Genomic DNA, 10,000 nt, shown 5'->3' with positions numbered 1-10,000 from the left:
TTCAGTAAGAATATGGTCTAGGTTCAGTGAAGAAATATGGTCTAGGTTCAGTAAGAAAATGTCTAGGTTCAGTAAGAATATGGTCTAGGGGTTCAGTAAGAATATGGTCTAGGTTCAATAAGAATATGGTCTAGGCTCAGTAAAAATATGGTCTAGGTTCAGTTAGAATATGTTCTATGTTCAGTAAGAGTATGGTCTAGGTTCAGTAAGAGTATGGTCTGGATTCAGTAAGAATATGGTCTAAGGGTTCAGTAAGAGTATGGTCTAGGTTCAATAAGAATATGGTCTAGGTTCAATAATAATATGGTCTAGGTTCAGTAAAAATGTGGTCTAGGTTCAGTAAGAATATGGTCTAGGTTCAGTAAAAATATGGTCTAGGTTCAGTAAGAGTATGGTCTAGAGTATGGTCTAGGTTCAGTAAGAGTATGGTCTAGGTTCAGTAAGAGTATGGTCTAGGTTCAGTAAGAATATGGTCTAGGTTCAGTAAGAGTATGGTCTATGTTCAGTAAGAGTATGGGCTAGGTTCAGTAAGAGTATGGTCTAGGTTCAGTGAGAGTATGGTCTAGGTTCAATAAGAATATGGTCTAGGTTAAATAAGAATATGGTCTAGGTTCAGTAAGAATATGGTCTAGGTTCAGTAAGAATATGGTCTAGGTTCAATAAGAATATGGTCTAGGTTAAATAAGAATATGGTCTAGGTTCAGTAAGAATATGGTCTAGGTTCAGTAAGAATATGGTCTAGGTTCAATAAGAATATGGTCTAGGTTCAGTAAAAAAACATGGTCTAGGTTCAGTAAGAATATGGTCTAGGTTCAATAAGAATATGGTCTAGGTTCAGTAAGAATATGGTCTAGGTTCAGTAAGAATATGGTCTAGGTTCAATAAGAATATGGTCTAGGTTCAGTAAGAATTTGGTCTAGGTTAAATAAGAATATGGTCTAGGTTCAATAAGAATATGGTCTAGGTTCAATAAGAATATGGTCTAGGTTCAGTAAGAATATGGTCTAGGTTCAGTAAGAATTTGGTCTAGGTTAAATAAGAATATGGTCTAGGTTCAGTAAGAATTTGGTCTAGGTTCAATAAGAATATGGTCTAGGTTCAATAAGAATATGGTCTAGGTTCAGTAAGAATATGGTCTAGGTTCAGTAAGAATTTGGTCTAGGTTAAATAAGAATATGGTCTAGGTTCAGTAAGAATTTGGTCTAGGTTCAATAAGAATATGGTCTAGGTTCAGTAAGAATATGGTCTAGGTTCAATAAGAATATGGTCTAGGTTCAGTAAGAATTTGGTCTAGGTTAAATAAGAATATGGTCTAGGTTCAGTAAGAATTTGGTCTAGGTTAAATAAGAATATGGTCTAGGTTCAATAAGAATATGGTCTAGGTTCAGTAAGAAAATGGTCTAGGTTCAATAAGAATATGGTCTAGGTTCAGTAAGAATTTGGTCTAGGTTAAATAAGAATATGGTCTAGGTTCAGTAAAAAAATATAGTCTAGGTTCAGTAAGAATATGTCTAGGTTCAGTAAGAATATGGTCTAGGTTCAGTAAAAAAATATGGTCTAGGTTCCATAAGAAAATGTCTAGGTTCAGTAAGAATATGGTCTAGGGGTTCAGTAAGAATATGGTCTAGGTTCAATAAGAATATGGTCTAGGCTCAGTAAGTATATGGTCTAGGTTCAGTTAGAATATGTTCTATGTTCAGTAAGAGTATGGTCTAGGTTCAGTAAGAGTATGGTCTGGATTCAGTAAGAATATGGTCTAAGGGTTCAGTAAGAGTATGGTCTAGGTTCAATAAGAATATGGTCTAGGTTCAATAAGAATATGGTCTAGGTTCAGTAAAAATGTGGTCTAGGTTCAGTAAGAGTATGGTCTAGGTTCAGTAAGAGTATGGTCTAGGTTCAGTAAGAGTATGGTCTAGGTTCAGTAAGAGTATGGTCTAGGTTCAGTAAGAGTATGGTCTAGGTTCAGTAAGAGTATGGTCTAGGTTCAGTAAGAGTATGGTCTAGGTTCAGTAAGAGATGGTCTATGTTCAGTAAGGGTATGGTCTAGGTTCAGTAAGAGTATGGTCTAGGTTCAGTAAGAGATGGTCTATGTTCAGTAAGAGTATGGTCTAGGTTCAGTAAGAGTATGGTCTAGGTTCAGTAAGAGTATGGTCTAGGTTCAGTAAGAGTATGGTCTAGGTTCAGTAAGAGTATGGTCTAGGTTCAGTAAGAGTATGGTCTAGGTTCAGTAAGAGATGGTCTATGTTCAGTAAGGGTATGGTCTAGGTTCAGTAAGAGTATGGTCTAGGTTCAGTAAGAGATGGTCTATGTTCAGTAAGAGTATGGTCTAGGTTCAGTAAGAGTATGGTCTAGGTTCAGTAAGAGTATGGTCTAGGTTCAGTAAGAGATGGTCTATGTTCAGTAAGGGTATGGTCTAGGTTCAGTAAGAGTATGGTCTAGGTTCAGTAAGAGATGGTCTATGTTCAGTAAGAGTATGGTCTAGGTTCAGTAAGAGATGGTCTATGTTCAGTAAGAGTATGGTCTAGGTTCAGTAAGAGTATGGTCTAGGTTCAGTAAGAGTATGGTCTATGTTCAGTAAGGGTATGGTCTAGGTTCAGTAAGAGTATGGTCTAGGTTCAGTAAGAGTATGGCCTAGGTTCAGTAAGAGTATGGTCTATGTTCAGTAAGAGATGGTCTATGTTCAGTAAGAGTATGGTCTATGTTCAGTAAGAGTATGGTCTATGTTCAGTAAGAGTATGGTCTAGGTTCAGTAAGAGATGGTCTATGTTCAGTAAGGACAGGTAGGACAAGGAGTTTTCCTACATCTAGCTGGTAACTAGAGCCCAGGGGTTTCACTCCTCCCTTGTAACTGATTGATCAATTAAGATCACTGATAATTTAGGAACTCCCCTCAATTGGTTGCTTATGTCATAATTGGACACAAATAAATGCAATAACAAAAACCTGCAGATACTCGACCCTCCGTGGAATGGATTGACACCCCTGAATGGATTGACACCCCTGAATGGATTGACACCCCTGTATGATAATGACACCCCTGGATGGTATGACACCCCTGAATGGTATGACTCCCCTGTATGGTATGACACCCCTGCATTGATTGACACCCCTGTATGGATTGACACCCCTGTATGGATTGACACCCCTGTATGGTATGACACCCATGTATGGATTGACACCCCTGTATGGTATGACTCCCCTGTATGGTATGACTCCCCTGTGTGGTATGACACCCCTGAATGGATTGACACCCATGTAATGATTTGCACCCCTGTATGGATTGACACCCCTGTATGGATTGACACCCCTGTATGGTATGACACCCCTGTATGGATTGACATCCCTGTATGGTATGACACCCCTGAATGGATTGACACCCATGTAATGATTGGCACCCCTGTATGGATTGACACCCCTGTATGGTATGACACCCCTGTATGGATTGACATCCCTGTATGGTATGACACCCCTGTATGGATTGACACCCCTGTATGGATTGACACCCCTGTATGGATTGACACCCCTGTATGGTATGACACCCCTGCATGGATTGACACCCCTGTATGTATTGACACCCCTGTATGGATTGACACCCCTGTATGGATTGACACCCCTGCATGGATTGACACCCCTGGACTAATAGGGTCAGTAGGGAAGGAGAAGGATCAGCCTAAACTCCATCCTCTGTATCATCTCACCGGGGGTCTCTTCCAGCGTACTCCCTGGGTCTTGGATGAGCGGGGTCCCAGCTCGTTGAACCCCAGAGAGGAGGCGGCGCAGGGGAACAGGCTGTCCTCAAACAGGCTGCGGCTCTGGAGACACTGGGCCCTCAGCGACTCAAAGTCCTGGCCCTGGAACTTCACGGCGTTGTGGTTCTGACCCAGACCCTCGTCCCGGTCCCACTGGCTCCGCAGCTTGGCGGCCATCCCTGATGCGTACACCTGCTCCATTCTTACCTACAGCAGACGGCTGTGGCAGGGGTCTGAGGTCACAGCTGATCCAGGGAGCCTGTCAGGGAGCAGGTTTATGGCTGATGTCCAATCAGGAATCAGATAGGGAACAGACAATTAAGAGGTGTGAATTAAAGATGAGGCGGGGATAATAGACTGTGACAGGCAGTTGGCTTAATGGAACACAGTGACAGTCCTAGTCATGTAAAGGTGACAGAGTGGGGACTGGAGGATGAATGGAGGATGACTGGAGGGTGACTGGAAGATGGGCTCTGGAGTAAGATGTCTTCTTCACAGCATCAGGCAGATTTCAGAGCCACGGCAACAATATGGAGCAATTCACTGATTGGCTGGCTGTAAATTTTTGCAGACAGAGCTCAGAAGCCAATAGGATGAGACTCTACCTTGTTGTCCCACCAACACCCCTGGAAAACAGAGAGGGAGAAAAATATAAATATAAATTAAATTCAAAAACATGAATATCTGCTTATGTTAAACGGCTCTACTAATGTATACTTCATTCAATTACAGGCTTGTTCAGCTCTGTGCAGCATAACAACAACTAAAAGATACACAGGTAAGACAGAGAGTTAGCAAATAGCATGTTGCCTCCTCTACCGATGATTCATTTTCAGACAGCCGTGCATGCTAGCTAGCATAGGATTACACACAATAATAGTCCCATCAATCAAACTCTGTAGTTCAGTTCTCTATTGAATAACACTGTAACACACTGTGAACAGTGTTGAGTCATAAGTGTTTGTCTCGAGGAGATGGTGTAACTTGGGGTATTGGGTGCTATAGTGTGTGTGTGTGTGTGTGTGTGTGTGTGTGTGTGTGTGTGTGTGTGTGTGTGTGTGTGTGTGTGTGTGTGTGTGTGTGTGTGTGTGTGTGTGTGTGTGTGTGTGTGTGTGTGTGTGTGTGTGTGTGTGTGTGTGTGTGTGTGTGTGTGTGTGTGTGTGTGTCAGAGTGTAAACAGTGGGTTACTGAGAGGGTGTGGTGCCGTTTAACCTAGAGTAGAACATGCAAAAAAACTCTCTCTCAGGCTCTCTGTTGACTACTGCACAGTCAGAGGAACTGCTGCCTGTTTCAGTTTGCTCTCACTAGTTCCACAACCTCTCTTTTATTCTTTCTAACCTGTTTCCTCACATCACTCTATTTCTTCTCTCTCCCCCTTTCTCACTTTTGTTCTCCCACAAACAAACACAAATAGAGAATAGAGAGGGAGAGAGAGAGAGAGAGAGAGAGAGAGAGAGAGAGAGAGAGAGAGAGAGAGAGAGAGAGAGAGAGAGAGAGAGAGAGAGAGAGAGAGAGAGAGAGAGAGGGAGAGAGAGAGAGAGGGAGAGAGAGGGAGAGGGAGAGAGAGAGAAAACAACTACTTCTTATCTATTTTAAAAGTTGTCTCACTTTCAAATGTTTAGTTTGTTTAACATCTCTCTCTTCCTTTTTCGGTCTCTCAACTTTCACTCACTCACACTGGCTGACTGTTATCTACAATGAGTTCTCTTCCTGTTCTACCCCTCAACTGTCAGTCAAAACAAACCCTGAGCTTTGTCTGCTTCTCATTGGTTCAGAGAGTGACAGGAGAACCCAGTCACAGCTTCCACCTACTACACTGAGCCACACCCATCACATATGGCCTGTTCTGCTGTTGACTGACTCAAACATTCTTCTGGTCAGAGTTGTGCATATAGTCAGTAGGAAGGAGTCTTCTCAACAAGAAGGGTTTCAACTTATTTGAATATTCAGAGTTCCTCACATGTAGAATATTTCTGTTTGCGCCTCACTGCAAATAGTTTCACTGACATGAAATGACAGATTAGTAGTCTGCAAGTCCAGACTCATCATACCTACATCAACCCTACTGCTGTTCCAGTGAAATACATGATGTTTCTTATTGTACTGTAGGATGTTACTACCACTTTGTCCGTATTGCCACTGAAGTAGCCTAAAACTGAGATAAAAAATGGATGAAACAACAACGTGGCGCTACAACAACATAGCGCTACAGACATCTGTATTACATAGGAGATAACACAAAGAGAGAGAATGACAGAGGAAGAGAGAGAGAGAGAGTGAACGCCCTTTATGGTTGTGAGGTCTTGGGTCCGCTTACCAACCAAGAATACACTAAATGGGACAAACACCATATTGAGACTCTGTCATGGTTCCACCTGTTACCAGAGGGCGGCAGAGACCGTCCTAGAGACATGAACAACACCCAGGTGTGTCCTATTTACTCGTTATGATTTCCCTGTTAAATAGGTGTGTTGTTGTTTACTGAAGCTAGAATTGTTAACTGTTTGCGGTTGTTTCCTGGGTGAGTTTTTGAGACTTAGTGTTTGTTGTTTTATTCAAGTGTACTGTGACCCTGAAGCTACCGGTTCTCAGTGAAGTATTATGTTGATCCTTAACCACTGATTCCTAATCTGGTCTCTTCTCTGCACCTGCGTCCAAACTTACCACGTCGCCCGTGTCCCATGTAAAACACCAAATAATGAGCAGAGCAGAATTAGGCCGATACCGAAAATCCAGACAAGAGACGTTAAATTCTACAACCACCTAAAAGGAAGCAATTCCCAAACCTTCCATAACAAAGATATCACCTACAGAGAGATGAACCTGGAGAAGAGTCCCCTAAGCAAGCTGGTCCTGTGACTCTGTTGACAAACACAAACAGACCCCACAGAGCCCCAGGACAACAACACAATTAGACCCAACCAAATCATGAGAAAACAAAAGGATAATTACTTGACGCAAAAAAATTGCTAAAACATTTAGCAAATTACAATGCTATTTGGCCCTAAACAGAGAGTACACGGTGGCAGAATGCTTGACCACTGTGACTAACACAAACTTAAGGAAAGCTTTGACTATGTAGACTCAGTGAACATAGCCTTGCTATTGAGAAAGGCCGCCGTAAGCAGACCTGGCTCTCAAGAGAAGACAGGCTATGTCCACACTGCCCACAAAATTAGTTGGAAACTGAGCTGCACTTCCTAACTTCCTGCTAAATCTATGGCCATATTAAAGACACATATTTCCCTCAGATTACACAGATCCACAAAGAATTCGAAAACAAACTCCATTTTGATAAACTCCCATATCTATTGGGTGAAATACCACAGTGCCATCACAGCAGCAAGATGGGACCAAGATGTATGCACAACCTGTTGCTTTGGATAAAAGCACAAATGAAATTATTATTATTATATATTATGGCAACCTGTTGCCAGTGAAGAACAAACACCATTGTAAATACTAGGTTGACCGATTATGATTTTTCAACGCCGATACTGATTATAGGAGGACCAAAAAAAGCCGATACCGATTATTCGGCCGATTTGAATATATATATATATATATATATATATATATATATATATATATATATATATATATATATATATATATATATATATATATATTTGTAATAATGATAATTACAACAATACTGTAACGATTGAGGAGTAGGAGTAGGAGAGATTGGACCAATGTGCAGCGTCGTAAGTGTCCATAACGATACTTTATTTACATGAACACTAAACTACAATATAACAACGTGAAATACCGAAACAAACAAAACAGTCCCGTGTGGCACAAACACTGACACAGAAAATAATCACCCACAACCCAACAGTGAAACCAGGCTACCGAAGTATGGTTCTCAATCAGGGACAACGATTGACAGCTGCCTCTGATTGAGAACCATACCAGGCCAAACACAGAAATCCCAAATCATAGAAAAACTAACATAGACAACCCACCCAACTCACGCCCTGACCATACTAAACAAAGACATAACAAAAGAACTAAGGTCAGAACGTGACAAATACTGAATGAACATTTATTTTAACTTAATATAATACATCAATAAAATAAATGTAGTCTCAAATAAATAATGAAACGTTCAATTTGGTTTAAATACTGCAAAAGCAAAGTGTTGGAGAAGAAAGTAGAAGTGCAATATGTGCCATGTAAAAAAGTTTAAGTTCCTTGCTCAGAACATGAGAACATATGAAAGTTGGTAGTTCTTCAATATTCCCAGGTAAGAAGTTTTAGGTTGTAGTTATTATAGGACTATTTCTCTCTATACCATTTGTATTTCATATACCTTTGACTATTGGATGTTCTAATAGGTACTTTAGTATTGCCAGCCTAATCTCGGAAGTTGATAGGCTTGAAGTCATAAACAGTGCAATGCTTGAAGCACAGTGAAGAGCTGCTGGCAAATGCAGGTGTCACGACTTCCGCCGAAGTCGGTTCCTCTCCTTGTTCAGGTAGCGTTCGGCGGTCGACGTCACCGGCCTTCTAGCCATTGCCGATCCACTTTTCATTTTCCATTTGTTTTGTCTTTGTTTTACACACCTGGTTTCAATTCCCCAATTACATGTTCATTATGTAACCCTCTGTTTTCCCCATGGTTTTTGTGCGTGATTGTTTTACATATGTTCGGCCCGTTATTGTGGGCTCGGTATTACGACATGTTATTGGAATATTTGAGTAAAGTTAGTTTTGTTACACATCTTTGCTGTCCTGACTCCTCTGCACCAGCTACACCCAGACCATTACAGCAGGAAAGTGCTGTTTGAATGAATGCTTATGAGCCTGCTGCTGCCTACCATCGCTCAGTCAGACTGCTCTATCAAATCATAGTCTTAATTATAATATAATAACACACAGAAATACGAGCCATATGTCATTAATATGGTCAAAACCGGAAACTATCATTTCAAAAACAAAACGTTTATTCTTTCAGTGAAATACGGAACCGTTCTGTATTTTATCTAACGGGTGGCATCCCTAAGTCTAAATATTGCTGTTACATTGCACAACCTTCAATGTTATGTCATATAATTATGTACAATTCTGGTAAATTAATTACGGTCTTTGTTAGGAAGAAATGGTCTTCACACAGTTCGCAACGAGCCAGGCGGCCCAAACTGCTGCATATACCTTGACTCTGCTTGCACAGAACGCAAGAGAAGTGACACAATTTTCCTAGTTAAAAGAAATGAATGTTAGCAGGCAATATTAACTATATATGCAGGTTTGAAAATATATACTTGTGTATTGATTTTAAGAAAGGCATTGATGTTTATGATTAGGTACACATTGGTGCAACGACATTGCTTTTTTCGCGAATGCGCTTGTTAAATCACCCATTTGGCAAAGTAGGCTGTGATTGAATGATAAATTAACAGGCACAGCATCGATTATATGCAATGCAGGACAAGCTAGATAAACTAGTAATATCATCAACCCTGTGTAGTTAACTCGTGATTATGTTAAGATTGATTGTGTTTTATATGATAAGTTCAATGCTAGCTAGCGCCTTACCTTGGCTCCTTGCTGCACTCGCATAACAGGTAGTCAGCCTGCCACGCAGTCTCCTCGTGGAGTGCAATGTAATCGGCCAAAATCGGTGTCCAAAAATGACGATTACCGATTGTCATGAACTTGAAATCGGCCCTAATTAATCGGCCATTCCGATTAATCGGTCAACCTCTAGTAAATACAACCTATATTTATGTTTATTTATTTTCCCTTTTGAACTTTAACTATTTGCACATCATTACAACACTGTATATAGACATAATATGACATTTGAAATTACTTTATTCTTTTGGAACTTTTGTGAGTGTAATGTTTACTGTTATTTTTTTTTTCTTCACTTTTGTTTATTATCTATTTCACTTCCTTTGGCAATGTTAACATATGTTTCCCAAGCCAATAAACGCCCCTTAAATTGAAAAATGAATTGAGAGCGAGGGTATAGGTTAATACGTTATTAATCTATAATAACACCATTGTTTGTGTTAAAGCATTAGAACCAATGCAAGAGTAATTCTGCATGCCTTTCCAAATAGCAGGGAGCTCACATTTCACCATCTACTGTGCTCCCTACTCGCTCACTGTAACTAAACATCTCAAGTGTCTTTTCTCCTGGGTAAACAAAATGGTCACACTGACACGACACGTTCCAGAAGTGTGTGTGGGCCAGTGATAATGTTGTAATGGGTGTGTAGGTCTAGATTATAAATAGATAT

At 40.5% G+C, this 10,000-nt stretch overlaps 1 protein-coding gene across 3 annotated transcripts in view; it reads right to left on the bottom strand.

Moving 5' to 3' along the window:
- Positions 1-10,000, bottom strand: part of LOC124008520 (calpain-1 catalytic subunit-like) — a 69,018-nt gene that overhangs the window by 53,441 nt on the left and 5,577 nt on the right. For all 3 annotated transcript variants that reach the window (XM_046319850.1, XM_046319848.1, XM_046319849.1), the window contains exon 2: positions 3,699-4,375. In XM_046319850.1, coding sequence (XP_046175806.1) covers positions 3,699-3,950 — 252 coding nt within the window. In that variant the 5' untranslated portion in view covers positions 3,951-4,375. The remainder of the gene's footprint in view (positions 1-3,698; positions 4,376-10,000) is intronic.

Source organism: Oncorhynchus gorbuscha, linkage group LG21 (assembly GCF_021184085.1).
Source record: "Oncorhynchus gorbuscha isolate QuinsamMale2020 ecotype Even-year linkage group LG21, OgorEven_v1.0, whole genome shotgun sequence".
NCBI classification, from domain to species: Eukaryota; Metazoa; Chordata; class Actinopteri; order Salmoniformes; family Salmonidae; genus Oncorhynchus; species Oncorhynchus gorbuscha.
The sequence above is the reverse complement of the archived record's forward strand: the minus strand, read 5'-3'. Positions and strand labels throughout refer to the sequence as shown.